Source organism: Hipposideros armiger, unplaced genomic scaffold, assembly GCF_001890085.2.
Source record: "Hipposideros armiger isolate ML-2016 unplaced genomic scaffold, ASM189008v1 scaffold_15, whole genome shotgun sequence".
Classification (NCBI taxonomy): Eukaryota; Metazoa; Chordata; class Mammalia; order Chiroptera; family Hipposideridae; genus Hipposideros; species Hipposideros armiger.
This window is the reverse complement of record NW_017731365.1, coordinates 4,586,998-4,604,003: the sequence shown is the minus strand read 5'-3', so window position 1 is coordinate 4,604,003 and position 17,006 is coordinate 4,586,998. Positions and strand designations below refer to the sequence as shown.

At 51.9% G+C, this 17,006-nt stretch overlaps 1 protein-coding gene across 2 annotated transcripts in view; it reads right to left on the bottom strand.

Moving 5' to 3' along the window:
- Positions 1-7,137: 7,137 nt before the first annotated feature.
- CHST3 (carbohydrate sulfotransferase 3) overlaps positions 7,138-17,006 on the bottom strand; it is a 43,717-nt gene continuing 33,848 nt past the window's right edge. For both annotated transcript variants that reach the window (XM_019624178.1, XM_019624188.1), the window contains 2 exons: positions 12,360-12,584; positions 7,138-11,164 (listed from right to left, as the gene is read on the bottom strand). In XM_019624178.1, the coding sequence (XP_019479723.1) occupies positions 9,874-11,164; positions 12,360-12,499 (1,431 nt within the window). In that variant the 5' untranslated portion in view covers positions 12,500-12,584 and the 3' untranslated portion in view covers positions 7,138-9,873. The remainder of the gene's footprint in view (positions 11,165-12,359; positions 12,585-17,006) is intronic.

Below are 17,006 nucleotides of genomic sequence, written 5' to 3'. Positions count from 1 at the left end.
GAGGGCAGTGTCACTGGCCCTCATATGTGGGATCCGAACCGGGGCCCTCTGGCGTCCCAAGCCAGTTCTTAACCAACATGCCACTCGGCCGGACCAAGCAGCCGCTGTTTTTACAGGCTCCCCATGAGCCAGGCACACGGCGTACACGCCCACTCTTCACATTGATATTGTCCTCATTTTACGCATGAGCAACCCAAGGCTCAGAGAGGGCCATTCACTGGCCTGATCATCTACAGCCAGGACACATTGCTGCTATTCCAGCCTGGAGAAGAGCAGACTCGGGCTGACTTGAAAAAGCTGCATTTAGGGGCCGGCCGAGTGGCTCAGTTGGTTAAGAGCTTGCTCAAGAGTGTAAGCTCTGAGCAACAGCGGTTCGAGTCCCGGCCTGAGCTGAGCAGCCGCTGAGCTGCCAACAGGTGGCAGGATGGCTCAGCTAAAAAAAAAAAAAAGCAAAAAGCTGCATATTTAGGGGAAAGTTCAGGTTTGTTCTGTATGACCCCAAAGGGAAGCTGTTAGTTCTAGGCTTGTGCCTCCACAGCATTTACACAACCTGTGGGGTCTCAACAGATCGAATTGGGAGACTTGTGGCAAAAGATGGGACAGAAGGGTCTATAAGGGTGAGGGACATGGATTCACATCCTAACACTGCTGGTCATGTCAGCTCTCTGTCCCTCACTCTTCTCATCTGTAAAATGGGATATAATTGATCAGACCAGGCCACTCTGCCTTTGAGTGCCTCCCTATAGCTCTAAGGATCGAATCCAGTCCCTTCCTAGCATGGGTCCTGCACATTCAGGCCCTAGATCTTCTCTCCAGACTCCTGTCTCATCACTGCCTCAGCCACAGCAAACTGTTTCTTGGTCTTCAAACTTTCGAAGTCTTCTTCATCCTTCAGGCCTCTGCATACACGGCATCCTGTCACTCTGTTGAGCTTTCTTTGGGTGGGTGAGAACAGGGTAGCATTTGAACCCAGGCACTGGGGATTGCCACACTGATCATTGCAAGAGCATGCCCATGGGACCTGTTGTGCCCCCCAGGTGAGCATCCCTGCTATGTGCATCAGAGCGGAAAGAAGTTGAAAACTTTCTAGGGAGGGCGGCTCTGGTATGGAATGGATGCAGACCTGGCCTCGTCCACCCTTCAGGTGGGCACAGACACCTGTCTTCTTCCTCACTGCTTATTCAGTAGCTGCTCTGGGGTAGGGGTGGGCAGGAGACATCCAGGTGGGTGTGGTGAGAGACAGCAGTGGGGCAGCTGAGTTCCAGGGTGTTCCGACCAGGCCAACCTATGTTTCCAGACTAACGACCTTATTCCCAGTCTAAGCATTAAGGAGCCCAGGCTGAGCACTGTCGGGAAAGCCAACGCAGACCCCAGCACAGCACCAGGATTTTAAGCTGGGGGTTGAGGGGCCTGGGGTGCTATAGTGACGAATGAAGTCTCAGCTGTGGCCTTTTTGGTCTGTTGCGTCCTCACTTTGGACAGACATGAGTTCATAGAGAAGGTGTCTCTGTTGGAGGTAAAACCTCAGCACAAGTGCTGTGAGAAATGCTGCCTCGGTATTGGAGAGACCAGATGGGACTGTGGGGGCCCGCCCTTCTCCCAGCTGCAGCCCACCGTTCGGGGTACAGAGCCCCACGTGACCTATCACTTCAGAGAGCAGGTGCTGTCAGAGTCCTCCCCAGGTCTCGCACCTCACCCTGGAAACTTACACTGTGTTAGGGAAACTTCCATCTGCCTGTATCTTCATATATGGGCCTGGTGCTTTTTCCAGAATTCTGGAATGTTATTCTGCCAGCGGGACAGTGCTGAGGAATTAATACTCCCTAAGAGCAGCCTTCAAGCCAAAGACTGACAAGGATCAGTGCAGAAGTACTTCAGGCTCCCTCGCCTCACTCCTTGGTAATTCCAAGGTTTGGAATTTTTTTATTCGAATCCCTTTATAGAGGGATTCGGCTCCCCGTCACCCAGGGTGGCAGCTGGCTTGACAGTGCACCCTTTGCTGGCTGTCTCCCTTCCCTCCTCCCTTGTTGGGCTGTCGGCAGCTCCCAAATAAACTGTTTGCCCTGTCTCAGCATCAGCTCCTGGTGTAACTCAAACCAAGACACCCAATTTTCAAGAGGAAGCAGAAATCTGGTTTGTATATAAAACCCCTTAATTTTTAAGTGTCGGTCTCTAACGCCAATTGTTAAAAACGAAACCAGACACTGCATGGGCCACACACCCACAGGGTAGATTTGGTCCATGGCTAGTGGTGTGCAGGGCTGTTGTGTGTCCCTGGGCCTGGCCTGACCTTCCACGTCCCCAAATTCTTGGACATCACGGCTGTGGCTTTAGTCACAGGTGTTCTTTTCAGTAGCTTGGCTGTCTTCCTCCCTGCATCTCATGAGAAAGGCCCCTCCTTGTTGTCGCTCTCCCAACCTCCCTGCCTCCCTTCCTTCCTTCTTTCTCTCGTTCTGATTTTCTTGGGCAAGCCTCTCCTGCTGAGCCTTTACTACTAGCTTGTTCTTCCAATAAACTGCACAGCCGCATTTAGCAAGGGGTTTACTAGCTACTAGAGGATTATATCTCCAGGGAACCTGTTTACTGTTGGTAACCTTTGTCCAGCTGTTTCAGAAATGGCTCCTTTAAGAAGTAGCCCAAGCTCCTGTTTCTCAGATGAATAGTGTCCTGTGGTGTTTATGGTTGGCCTGGTTCCCCAGGGTCCCCACCCTCTGTGGGGGTCACCATGCTTTTTGGGTAAGGCCACAGAGGCCCCGCAGGTGCGGCTTGAATTGAGGAAGCCAAGGACCAAGGGCTTCAGGTTACCAGCAGGTTTTATAACAGTAGCACGGATGTCTTGGGGCCATGAACCCAGTGACCCTGCAGGCCAGCTCTTGCTTCTGGCCTGCCTCTCATGAGGGGGCCCTGAAACCTGACCCTGGGCTCTTTCTCCCCAGCCTCTTCACACATCACCTTGTATTTTTTGCGGGGCTTTTAGTGTGATGTGTTTATTCTATTAATACTTGCTACAAGCTGTGTTGTAGAATGCCAGAGTCTTGAAAATGCTGTTTGGCAAAAAGAAACAAAAAACACCTTTCATGATAAAAGATTTCTACCCATAAAAATGATTCTGAGTGAATCCTGGCAAGCTGGGTCAAAGGAAAGCAGAACTTCCCAGAGCCTTGACTATGATAATGTACACTGTAACCTCCTAAGAGCAGTTAGGTGACCACAGTTCCTCCATACACACTTGGGGACTCGCTGCTGCAGGCTCTAGTGATGGGACTGCTTGGCAGGGCTCTGGGAGCCAGACCCTGGGCGATAATCAGATTGCTTCCTGGGTTCAGCTGACTGTTACTTCCTCAGAGACCCCATGGGCTGTTAGGCTCCTTCCTAGGGTTAGGTAATTTGGGGTGTAGTGAAGGAAGATTTAGGAGCCCGAAGAGGTCTGGGATTGGGCAGGAAAAAATGGCTTTCAGCCTGGGCTGGTGGCTGAGGCGGGTAGTGGGTGGGGAGATGTCCAGTCTACTCTGCTGTATGATTAGAGCAATTTGTTTCTCCAGGGAGCCATTTGTGGGAGGAAGCACTGCCCAGAAATGCAACTAAATATACCCAGTCCCCAGAAGAGAGGAGACAGCAGTGGCACCTGGCTGGGGGCGGGCTGGTGGAGATTTCACTCAGGTTGAAACATCACAGTACTGACTCCTGTGTTTTAAGGGTTGGGAGGAAAAGTGGTTTGCATTTCTAAGGCCTGGCCTGGGTGAAATGGCTGAGACACAGGTTTGAGTTTTGGGGAAGGGGTCCCGTTCCTTCATATCACACCTCACCCTGGCGTTATCCCCTCACTCTAGGCACCATTGTTCCCAGGGCTCAGCTCTTCCCTGCCTGTGGATAGTTGCTGCTGTTCCTGCTTCTCCCGTGCCCCCCAAACCCACATCAGCTTTGACTTCCCATGTTCCAAAGTGAACCTTCTCCCTTCTCCCCCGTCAAGTGCCCATTCCCCCCAGGTGGCTGTGAGGAGACAAAAGGGTGGAAATCTAATTTGCACTAAAGTTGTTATGACTGATGGAGCAAGGCAATTGCAATTGGAAAGGATTCCATTACATTTCTTAGCAGAAAGCATCCTTAGCAATCTCCTCATGGGGTTTTTGAGATTTTTACTGAAGGCCAAATGAAATCTCAGGTGCTATTTCAACATGTGAACCCAATCAACACACAGTTGCTCTGGGTGAGAGGGCTGACTTTTGAATCCCTAAAGGGCTTTTTGGAACAAGCATTGTATACCACAGATTACTCACCTCATTTCAAAAGAAACTGGGGCTCAGATAAGGGAAGTGACTTGTCTAAGGTCATAGGGCCAGATGGTGGCAAAGCTGGGACTTGCCCCCAGGTCCCCAGACCTCTAGCCTATGTTCCTGTCCCTGCCCCATAATGCCTGAGTATTTATCTCTCAGATCTCATTCTTGCAGCCATCCGCGAGCACGGTCATCACCCCTCTGCCGTCCTGGTATCATACAGAACGTTCATCACACCCCCTGCACTTAGCATACTTCCCTTGTGTCTTTCACGGCTCAGGAGTGGACAACAGTTTCCCGTGCCCTGCTTCGTGCTAGAAGTCACCCCATTCCTACAGCTGCTAATTTTTTTTTCCTTTTAATTTTTATGATTGCTGCTGAGAACAAATGCAAAAGAAAGGCAGACACTTCAGGTTTTGCTCATTGCATGTTTTCATCTTTAATTAAATAAGTCAAGTAAGCCATCGATTGATGGGTTCACATTCTGTTCCGCAAAGCAGACTCTGACCAGCGGTGGCCACCAGCTCTCTGAAGGGGCAGCCCCTGCGTTTCCAGGAAATGGCAGATGGTAGCCATGGCAAGGATATAGGGGACATTGATGGCAAGAGGGCTGGGAGCAATGTGGCTGAGCAGAATCAGCTGCATGCTACACATACACACATATGGACACATATGTACACACCGTGGCCACACATGACCATGAAGGAAGTGTCCTGTACTGTGTGGCCATGAAACATGACACAGGGCTGAGGTCTTGGCCGAAAGAGTTCGCAGGATCCAGGAGGGAGCAGGGGAGCCAGGCAGACTTGGCCTAGAACATACAGATGAGGGGGAGACTTCATAGGGTGCCAGGTCAAGCCCAGTATTAGGGGAAGCAGGATACATGGGTCATTTTATTTCCCAAATAAAATACCTGATCTAGAATATGAACTAGGCCTATGAGGATGGCACCATGTCTGTATCTTTGGAAACACATAACTGATATGTGCCCCAGGCACAGTCATGGAATGACAAAGGAAACAAGACCAAAGAATCTTGAAGCTCTTGAGACACCTGAAGTTGCCAATTTTGTTTTGTCCTTTTGAGGTAAAGGGCAGCTTCCACTATTCCTGAAACCGTGGGCAGCTGAGAGGTGATGTAGCTGCATTCAGGAAACTCTGGGCCTCCTCCCTTCCATCTAGTTGGACCCTGTCCTGGGAATCTTCACAAGCAAACTCAGCAACTTGGGGGCCCTGGGTTTCAGCGATGCTCCTTCTTTTAGTTTGTACAGATTGACAAGACCCACTTGGCCTCTGCAGGAATCTGTCCCCCGACCTCTACTCTTTCTCTCCCCTCCTCAGGAAACTGTCCCTCTGAGACCTACCTTTGCTTTCAGTATTTGGGGATGGGAGTGGGAAAGGCTGCCTTGGGGATGCAGCCACCCAGTCTTCTGCTGCTGTCCTTCATAATCCAGGGCCTATCAAGGGACAGGTCCTAAAGTCAATTATAACAGACCTTAGTGCGGGAGAGGCTCACCCATGACTGGAAGAGACCTTCAGGGTCAGGACAAGACCATCTGATGCTTATTATCTCCTGTCTACTGTCCAGACCAAGCATCCATCCTCTGGGACAGAGATATCCTGACCTTCTCCTGAAACTTGTTCCATGATCAGATGGCAGAGATGGCAGGGAATGATCCACTGTAATGAGCTGAGTGGATGCCCTCTGTGCTTGGGTGTCTGGTCAGCAGCTGCCCCATTAAACCAGCCTCTGGCTGAGGGTGCTGGCAGACATGGAGTAAACTCTTCATTAAATATTTTTTTTTCAGTTCATTTAGTTATTTATTTTCAAGTGTGTGCATCACCTAAAGGGACAAAGACTAGAATGTGTTCATGTCTCTCAACCTTAGTAATAACTTGGTGATAACCTGCACGGGGCATGTGACAGAGCTGTGCATCTGCTTCTTCCTGTTCTCTCTCCATGGGGACTCACGGGTCCTGCCCCCATCAACTACTCCCAAAGATCCCTCTTCCCTGTGCCCTCATCCACTCCAAGGTTTACAAACAAGGCGCAGAGGAGAAGCCAGGAATGGGCAGTGGTGGTGACAGCCTGAGGGGGTTAGACACTGCCCTGTCTCACCGAGGCATGGAATGTTCTGAACTATTTATATAGGCTGGGCTAAAGAGGTCTTCTTCAAGAAGAAAATGAGTAAACGCTCATTGCTGAATGGGCCTCTTGTTCCAGGGAAGCTGGCAGCTGTAGAGGTGAGGCCTCAACTACTCCCTCTGTCTCCAGGCACGTGGGTGCTGTGGAGGCGAAGGCTCCTGGTGGACCATCAGGAGCAAAAAAATCAGGGCTGACCTCACAAGAAAAGGAGGCACTAGCCCCCAGCTGGACCACCTTCCCCAGCCCAGCTCCATGCTGAAAACCCCACAGGCAGGACTCCAACCAGGTCCCAAAGAGTGTCGAGTCAGTAGTCACCCTGTCCCCCACCCTGTCCTTCCCCAAGCCCCAGAGCATCACTGAGCACCGAGGCAACACTCACTTGAGTTGTGTCCTCCTTCAGACACCTGGGCAAGGGTCGTTACAGCAGAAAGGGCCTTATGGTCTGTCGCATCTTCAAATCAATAAGAGGAAACCAAGGAAGCTCCTTAAACCATAGCCTGGGGCCATCTTGACTCCTCCACTCTTGGTTGAGTCTCCTCTTGTATTCTGAATCGTCTTGGAGTGTCCTTGTATGTGTGGAATGAATCAATGGTTTCTATTATTATTAGTTTGTCTTTCTTTTTTTTCTTTTTTTTTTTTTTTTTCTTTTTTTTTTTTTTTTAGCTGAGCCATCCTGCTACCTGTTGGCAGCTCAGCGGCTGCTCAGCTCGGGCTGGACTCGAACCACTGTTGCTCAGAGCTCAAACTCTTGAGTGAGCTCTTAACCAACTGAGCCACTCGGCCGGCCCCTAGTTTGTCTTTCTTGATTTGGGTACAGCTTTGAGTCTCTGCAAATAACAAAGTATTTTCTGTCTCTTCTTTTTCACAAAATAAATAAATTAAGTCAACTTGCAGTGTACGAATTATCAATGTCCTGAGAAGTCCGAAAGGTCCATTCTCGGCACAGTCCTCAGATCTCAGGGGTGGAGGCATTGGCCCCGGACATAGGAAGGAAGGAAGAAGTCTGCTGTCCACGCTAAGAGGGCTCCAGGAAGAACCCTGGATAGAGGAGCCTGCCCGCCCCCACCCTCCCACCGCCGCAGGTGGGAACAGTGCAGAGAGCAGGGCAGGGGCTGGGGAAGAACCACCAGCATTTCTGGGCCTGCCAGAAAAATCCTGGCCCCACTCTGCCCCAGGGTCAAGTTTTCAGAGCTGGAGTCCCTTTAGACCCCAAATTAGAGCCAGTTCCCTAAACAACTTATTCTTGGGTTGGAAAACCTAATGTAGAGACCTCCTTGAATGGCTGAAGTCCATGGTGATGGAGACCCAACAGCTCAAATATGGAGATTATAATGGACCCCACAAGATGGCTACTGTCCTCACATTTTCAAAAGGTGATTTCCAGCCAGGACACACCCCTTCCTTCCCCACAGCAACACCAGCTGGACTTAGATCCTGTGTTTCCCTCATGTCCATATTACTCACACCAAAACCCTGGGTTTGACAATAGGACAGATCTGACAGAGAGGTTGTCCAGGAAATCAGAAACAGTCCTTAGTGAACTGTTACAGCTCCCTGCACGCTCTAAGGTGGTACTGAGTTCTGCTCCCTGGGTTGGGGTGGGAGTTGGGAAAGGTCTCCACTTGGGGACATTTGCTGCTTGGTCATAGGTCCCCAGCCCCCCAAAGTAATGTGATTGGGCTTGGGAGAAATGTTCAAGCCTGGCCTCTTCTCAAGGAGGGGGAGAGGACTGCTTAATTTATGCTGCTTCTGGACATGCAGCAAAGAGCCTGGTGGTTTCTGAGATTCGTTCCACATGGGGTTCAAACAGAAAAGCCCATGGGGCACTGTGGGTTGCCACGTGGCCACCTAAGCTCTGAGCCTTCTGGGGAAGGCTCTTTCTCCTCCTCCTCCTCTCCCTCCAGCAGGAGCCAGAGTGCTCTCCACTGGTCCTCCCAGAACCTCCTCAGCCCCTGAAACACAGATTGCTTCCAAGTGGCACTTCTGCAGAAACAAAACCAAAAACACAGCCACAAAACAAGACACCAAACTATAAATACCCTAAAAAAAACCCAAAAAAATAAAACACCCAGTCCATCCTGAGTTGAGCAATACTCTTCCCAGAGCCCTAAAGGAGGAATTGTAGACACTAACCATGTAACCATGGCGACCATCCAGGAGGCTGACCTCTGCCCCCTGTCTTGTCAGGGGAGGGGCTATCCTGATGTGACTTCTTCTGAAGAGCACACTGGGCTGTCTTCAGGGCCCTGCAGCACAGAGGCCTGGCTGGAAGCAGCAAGACCCATGAGCTGCCTTTTGCCTCCGGGGACCACAGCTGCTTTTGCCAATCAGGCCCCAGGCAGCCTTCAAACATAGACATGCTAGGACACCAGCCAAACTGGAATGGGCCTTTGGGCTGCAGTCACATGAGGGTCGGCCACGCCATTTCAAAACATCCTGCCTGCCAGCAGCGAGGATGTAAATGGGCCAGAGGAGGTAGTCATGTGACTCCAAGGCGGGCAGGGGCCTCGGACTCAGCAGTTGTGCGTCCACCGTTCATTCTAAACCTGGTTGGGTAATGGCCCATGACCGTGTTTCCTTCCCCTGCCCCCAAATAATTAAAGGCTCCTCTTTAGATGTGTGATACAGAGAAATTTGTAAACCCTGTGGGCATAAAGCAATGGGGAAGCTTGCCTTGTGTTTTTATACGTGTATAATGTGGAATTGTGTTTTTATGATTTTTTTCAGTGTGGTGTGTGTGTGTGTGTGTAGGTATTGTCTTTATACGCGTGTATTTTGTAGCTCTATACAGAGCTGACTTCATCAGTAACCAGCACAGCTATCCCATGTATGAAAATATTGAATGGTTCTTGGTTGGTAAGCCTCGACTGCCATCTTCTAACACCCTGGGCCGCCCCAGTCCCTCCCCAGGGACCCAACCAGACTCCACACTGGATTGTGTAGGAACCCAGAGACTGAAAGGTGAACACTGAGCCCAGTGGGAAGTCCAACTGTGATTGGTCAGTGCCCACAGACCCTTTAGTTGTTAAATATTTGGACTCCAGCCCATAGGGTCTGCAGACATGTATGCGTGTATCATGTATGTTTCTGTATGTGTGTGTGTGTGAGTGTGTGTGTGTGTGTAAGAGAGAGAGAGAGAGAGAGAGAGAGAGAGAGAGAGAGAGAGAGAGAGAGGCCTGCCTGGGCCTGCTCAGGAGACTATAGCCCTTAGGTCTGGGTTTGATGACCCTCAAGGGTACTGGGCACTGTCCTGTTCTCGGCAAGAAACCCCAGCCCATAGCCGCGGTGGGGGAAGCTATCTGGCTGGGGGTTACTGCTACAGCGCAAGGGCAGCCTGCTCGGTGCACGGCTTCCCGCCATCCTCTGAGAGCCCTGCGGTCTCACCCGCTGGCTCGGGTGTGAGGAAGGCAGGGTGGGACTTTCATGAGGAGGGGTGCATGTGGCCTCAGCCCCCCTACGTGACCCAGAAGGTGCCGCGCTCCTCCAGCAGGCTGACAGAGCGGTTGGTTAGGGAGGCGGCATCCCGTGCCAGTTTGTAGCCGAAGAGTTGCATGGCGGGGCCGCAGGCAGCCTGGACCACCTGCGCCAGCTTGAAGGGCATGCTGAAGCGCCACTTCTCAAACTGCTCGGAGGAGTTCTTCTGCGTGGAGTAGATCCCGCTGCCGTCCCGGGCCGCCTGGGTGTTCTTCTGGATCCAGTCCTCCACCTGCGGGGTCAGGGGGATGCCTGCAAAGCGGTACATCTCCCGGGCCTTCTGCAGAGGTCTGCGGGCCACGTCTTCGTAGCGCACCAGCATGTAGCGGCCTTGCAGCCAGGCCGGCTGCCGCAAGCCCAGCTCCGCGGAGAGGCGGATGCTCTCACAGTTGCCCCTCAGCCGTTGCACCTCCTCCTCTCGCAGCTGGTCCTGCCCCTCGGCCAGCCACTTCTTCCAGGTCTCATACTTGCCCGCGAAGGCCACCATGCGGGAGGCCAGCACTGCCCGGGGGTCGCGCACCAGCTGGATGACGCGCAGGTCCAGCCGGGGGTCCTCGGCCAGCGGCTGCAGGAACTCCAGCTGCCGGATACGGACGGCCTTGAGGGCCATGTGCTCCTTGCGGCGGCAGGCCTCGGCGGCCAGTGTCACGTTGAGGGGACCGCAGCGGCGGTTCTTGCAGTGGTACTTCTCAAAGACCTTCTTGATGAAGGGCGTGCACACGGGGTCCTCGCAGAGGGAGCGGCTGGAGCCCCGGCGGAACATGAACTGCGTCAGGTGGTCCTCTGGCAGGGGGCTAATGAAATGCTCCAGGACGTACAGGTCGCACAGGAAGAGCTGCTTGAGCACATCGCGGTAGACCAGGGCCGAGCCCGCGGCGTTGGCGCCTCCGGCCTCGAAGGACACCGTGCGCTCGATGTGCCACAGCGGCTCGAAGAGGTAGAAGATGTTGCCCTGCTGGTTGAAGAACTCGCCCACGAACGAGGAGCCGGTGCGGGTGGTGGCCATCAGGAGCACGTGGCGCCGGGGCCGAGCCTCGCGGGGGCCGGGAGGCTGCTCCCCCTCGTCTCCCTTCCCCTCCCCCTGGGCCTCCTCCACCGTCTCCACACCCAGCTGCAGACTGAAGTTTCTCAGGCGGCTCTGCAGCTGTGTGAAGGCTGAATCAAGCTCACTCAGGGACAAGAGGGATGCGTTCTCCGCCAAGACCAGGGCTGGGTCGGTGCTGTTGGCATCTACCAGGGACTGGGGGATCTGCTTCAGCTTGTCCGAGACCCTGTGAGGACCAAGGGAGACCAGGGTCAGTGACTGATTGGAGACTCCATCCCCTGTGCCATGTCCCAGGCCGATCACCCAAAGCCTGTCTTTGGGTTTCCCCGGAAGCCGACTTTGAGGCAAGGATTTGAGGGTAAGTAGATGATTTGGGGACATGGTCACAGGAAGAACTGGTAAAGGGGTAGGGAAGTGAGGTGGGGAGGAAAAGAAGTTCCTAAGGGGTGAGCAGGATACACCTGTGGGCTAATCACTCTGACTGGGCGACCCTGGGGCCCTGGGAGACAGTGTAGAACACACCTCAGGATTCTCCCCCGGGGTAAAGCTCCCAGCTGGCCTTGGCTGAGGGCTGCTCCCAGAGACATTTACTCCCCAGTACTTGGGGCTTGCCAGTGTGCAGGTGGAGAGTATGCTGTTAGACGGAGAGTGGCAAGAGCTTGCAGTAGGACCCTGTGGGCACAGACAGGTTCCCTGCTGAGGAATCCAGGCAGAGCACTATCTCAATGCCTGCTACACAGCCCCATCCCTATCCATCTTGGTTGATGCTTTCTTGGAGGGGTTGTGCCTGGGAGAGCGGATCTAAGGAATCTTTCTATGTCTAGTAGGCCCACTGCACACACTATGCTGCCAACTCTGGAGGGCAGCATTCCCAGTGTAGCCTGTGTGAGTGCACGCCCCTGGAGTTGAGCAACACATAACCTGGGCAGCTGCACATGGCATGCCTGCCCACCAGGGTATCTGTACCAGGATCCCGCCTTTCCATGGGCTCACCCTCACCCATGACTTCGGATTGGTATAGGGGATGTGCTGTTGATTCCAGGCATCGTCCTAGGCCAGGAAGTTAATAACAACCACAGCCAGCAAATACTGGACACCAACTATGTGCCAGGCACTGGGCTAAATAAAAGCTTTTCCATTTTCTCATTTAATCTTTACAAGGCAGGCCCGATCATTAGCCACATTTCAGGGAAGAGGAACTTACGACAGGAAAGAGAAGCAATGTGTCTAAGCGCTCACAGCCAGAAAAACCTAGGTTGCCTGAATCCAGAGCCCACGTCTCACTGCTGAGGGCTTGTGCACAGCCCACTGCTTGGGTACAGGAAGGGCCTGATGAGCACTGGTTGAAAGATTGCCTTTTCAGGCTCAGAGAGCCCTACCCCATCTCCCATTCCTTATGGGATTGTGCTTGCATCCCTCACCTCGATATGATTTTATTTTCCTTTTCAATGAAGACAAAAACCACCACCACAAAAGCCAGGAAAAGAGCATATTTGCTCCTCATTCTCAGGCTGTGCAGAAAGTCCCGGCAGTCCTGGGGCAAAACAAGTCCTTTCTCCATGGGGAAGAGTGGGGCCGTGGGTACTCAGCTCGGGCGCATCGCTCAGGACCTGGCTCGTTGTCTTCAGGTGGGGGACACCCTCATCCTGTGGAGAGATGGGCGGTCAGGATACCCTTGTTTGTAGATGAGAATGAAAAGGAGCTGTTCCACCCAACATTTGAGGAACTCGGTCCTGTTTAGCAGCCAGAACCCCAGACCCACTCTCCTAATGGACTCTGCCCCAAAGAGAATTGAAATCAGGGCATTTAAAATGCGAATGACCTTCTGATTCATCCATGCAACCTCCACCAATTTATCTTTTGACCTCACACATGAACTCCAGGGCAAGTATATGGAAAAGAATGCTCCTTGCAGTACAAATGTTCGCAATAGGAAAAGACTGCAAACACCTAAATAAAAAATGATGGAGGAGAATCTACAAATGCTAATGAGAATAATCTTCTATCTATCTATATCTATCTATCTATCTATAAATAGTAAATATATATATGTATGAACAAGCTGCAGACAGTGTGTTTACAGAGGACAGGGTTTCTTAATCTCAGCACTGTTGACATTTGGGACCAGATAATTCTCTGTTGTGAGAGCTGTCTTGTCATTGTACAATATTTAACAGCATCTTTGACCTCTACTTGTTAGATGCCGGTTGTAGCCCATCTGCTCAGATGTGACAGACAAAAATGTAGCCAGACATTGTCAAATGTCCCCTGGGCAGGGGGAGGTACAAAATCACCCCAGGTTGAGAACCTCTTGATATGGTATGATCACATTTGAAAAAAATTTTTTTCAGTGAGAGTAACATATAGATGCATAATATAAATGGATGGTAACTGCAGGGACATACAAGGCCTCGTATCAAAGAGCTGGGAGGTCAGGAGAGAAGGGCGGGGTGGGTCTTATATTTGCTGTGTAACACTGCACACTGTTAGAAATTTTACCATGTGTCAATTTAAAAATTAAGTAAAGGAAAAAACCCACCATTGCACAGGAATTCTAACAAAATTATTCATGTGGTTGGCCTTCAGGTCTCAACTTCCTGGGGCAGCCTCCCCCAGGACAGGTTAGGGCTCTCCAGCCCCATCACTGTACAAAGATTCCCATTAGCACCTGAGACTTTATCATAAAACAAACCCTCTTGTAATGACTTGTTCAATGCTGATCATTCTCTCACAGAGGATGGGGAGTTTGTCTGGGCCTCTCATTATCCCTTAGCACTGGGCCAGGCATATAGGAGATACTCAAGACAGAATGGATAAAGGAATAAATGACCCTCAGTGGAAGGTGTGTGTATTTTTAAAAGCTGGAACAAATACAGCATTGCCCCGTGGAGCCCGGATCACCATTTCTTTCATTCTTCCTGACTGTCACACACTTGTCCTGCACCATGAGCCCCAGATTCTAACGCAACCCCCTCTTATGCAAATCTACCCCTTTCTCTATAAGGACCCTCATCCACTGGAGGTAATCTGCTCCAAGTTTGGAAAAATCCTACTGTGACCTCGTGCAGGGTACCCAGGACCATCCATCTATCTGGAAAAGATGGATTTTCCCAAGGGAAGCAGCTGGTGTTGACATGGGGGAGTGTGAGAGCAGGAAGGTGGGTCCCAGGGCTGCACCATAGTCACACAATGGAAGTAGCTTCAGGGACGCCAGAAAACGTGTCCTTACGGGAAAGCAGTGAGGCGGGGATTCTGCGTGTTTGGAGATGTATATCCTGGCAGAGCCAAATGGAGCTCCCCAGCTGGGCAGGGCAGAGTGGTGGTGAGCACCCTGATGGGGTGCTGGGTGTGCTTGCTGAGTGTGAGTGGGTGAAGAAGGGCCCAGGAGGGAAAAGGGCTGCTAGGCCAGCTCCAAGGCAACTGGAATATTCCTGCCTCTTCCGAATTCTTCTGGGCCTTTTCCCATACACTCACTAAACAAATATTTCCTGAGCATCTACTATGCACCAGCCTCTGATCTAGGCACTGGGGATACAGAAGTGAACAGGCAGACCTGGTCCATGCCCTCATGGGGCTTACGCTCTGGTTGGAAGGGCCAACTGGAATGATATGGGTAGCTTAGTTTAATAAGTACTTACTACTCTGTGCCAAGGGCCATGCTGAGCACTTGACTTGCATTTCCTTATCAATTTCTCACGAAAGCCCTATTAGGTAACAACTGCCCCATTTTACAGATGAGGAAACAGAGGCTGAGAGAGGTTAAGTAACGTGCCCAAAGTTCCTCCAGCAGCAGCCCTGATCACCTCTTCCAGGTCCAGGACATTCGAGCCTCTTCATGCTCCCCAGTGATCCCCACTGTAGCACACGTGGTAGGGCTTTCCAGCTGATGATCTGTCAAGTCTGTCTCTCTTTCCCAGACTGCAAACTCCCTGAAGTCAGGACTAGCATCTAGAATAGCACCCAGCATATTCCAGTTTCCCAACAAATCACTGGTGAGGGAACCTTGCAAAGCTGGTGGCTGGCTCGGTGGCCGGATGGCTATTGGCATGAGTTTGCGGAATAACAGACGGGGCCACATTCCCCAAGCCCCTCGTTTAGCCCAGGTGGAGCGTGAGGCCGCCTGTCCCATGGGGAGGGTGAGACCCAGCACCTCGTCTGCAGAGCACAGGGGTTGGAATCCTGACTTTTTGCCCTCTGGGCTCTTGGCTGAGAGTTGTCTGGGTCTGATGCTGAGGGAAGCAGAAGGACTTGGGACCAGGAGTCCTGGGTGCTCGTCCCGCCTGTGTGTCTAACATACTATGTAACCCTGTGTAAGTGACTTAACCTCTCTGGGTCTCGGTTTCTTCACCTGTAGCATGAAAACAGAAGTACCTACTGCATAAAGTTGCTGTGAGGAACAGTGTCTGGTGCATGGTAAGCGTTCATTAAATTCTAGAGAGGGGAGAAAAGGTGGGGTGGGGCGGGGGTAAGTTGCCTTCACTGTCCTCTCCCTTTTGGGTCTCACATTTTCCGTGAGATTTAGAAGTTGGATTGCCTTGATGACAAAGCTCCTGAGCCTTCTCCCCCACTCCCTTCCAGGCACTGTTTCTATTTTTGAGTTGCCCTCCCAGCCTCGCCCCTTCTGCCCCGTGATTAATACAGGATTCCTAATAACTGTCCTGGCATTGCCCTAAAAGGAAGCAAGCATGAAAACTCTCTGACATCAAACACAGGGCAGGCTGTTGGCTCCTTTGGCCTGCCCCAGGCAGGCTGCCCTAGGTTTAGCCGTGGAAGGTTTACCCGGGGGGGAGGTGGGGCAGGCAGGTGAGGGAGGTTTAGGCCACAGGGTCATGCGGGAGGAGGACAGGGCCGGGATGAGGGGGTCCCCCGGCAAAGCTCCAGGCAGAACCTGCCCTGAAGGAAGCCCTCTGCAAGAAGTGGGTCTGTGACATCTGTGACACGGGACAAACCTTCGTACCCTTTCCCTCCCCAAACCCGTGGTGCATGAGCCCATCTTGCTTAGCTCATGGGAAGAATGCAAAATCTCTTCCTTTTCTTGGTAGATTCTACCTCCCAGGGGAATACCTGATACCTTTCCTCTCTGCAACATCCAGCAATGATGTGACAGCCAAAGGAAAAGGTGGCATCCGCCTGCCAGGATGCCAGGGGAAGTCACATTTCCAGGGCACCTGGGCCAATGGGTTAAGAAGGCCAGGGGCTCATGCCAGCCCAGCTCTGCCCGGGCGTAGCAGATGGTGGAACAGCTGCCCTCGGCTCAGCTCAAATGTTCCCTGCTCTGGGGCTTTCTGACCACTGACCGACATGGACCATCTCCCCTCCCTCATTAACTTCGCCTCTCAGCATCTGGGCATTGCCCCCAAAAGGAGGGCCTTCCTCGATGGAAATGGGCTTGTTTATTGCCTGTTTCAGCCACTGGAATGTCAGTTCCAGGAGAGAAGAGCATTGTCTGCTTTGCCTTTGTGTTCCATGCCCAGTGCCCTACTCTGTGTACACCAGGCACAGAGCAGGTGTGCCATAGTACTTTTTGGATGAATGGAAGAATGTCCTTCCCAAAGCATTTAGTCCAGTGTGAGATCCGAATCATTCCAAGTTGATGGGAAATATGAAGAAGAAAAAGCAGTTGCTTCCTATAGGAGGGAACTGCATGTGTGCACTGGGAGCATGTGCAATGGGCCTGTGTTACAAGTATATGCCTGAGTGTGCACTATAAGCATGTGCTGAGTGTGTGCTATAGGCATATACTATGGGCGTGTGCTATAGGCAAAACTTCATGCTTGCGGCTTCACACACATCAGTCTCTTGAATTATCATATTAATCTGGGATGCTGCTTTGAGGATGAAGACACTGAGCTTTAGGGCTTTCATTTCAAGCCTCTACGGCTGTGTGCTAATGATGGGGAGAACAGAAAACAGCCAAAGGCACCCCAGACAAATCTTAATGAGGAAACAATGGAAAGAAAGTGGGCTGTGAGCTGAGGCCCTAAACTCCAAGCACAGGTATCACCACCCTGTTATTCCCTCAGGGGGCCTTTTTGCTCGTGACCTGGCAAGGGGTCCTCACAGACAAC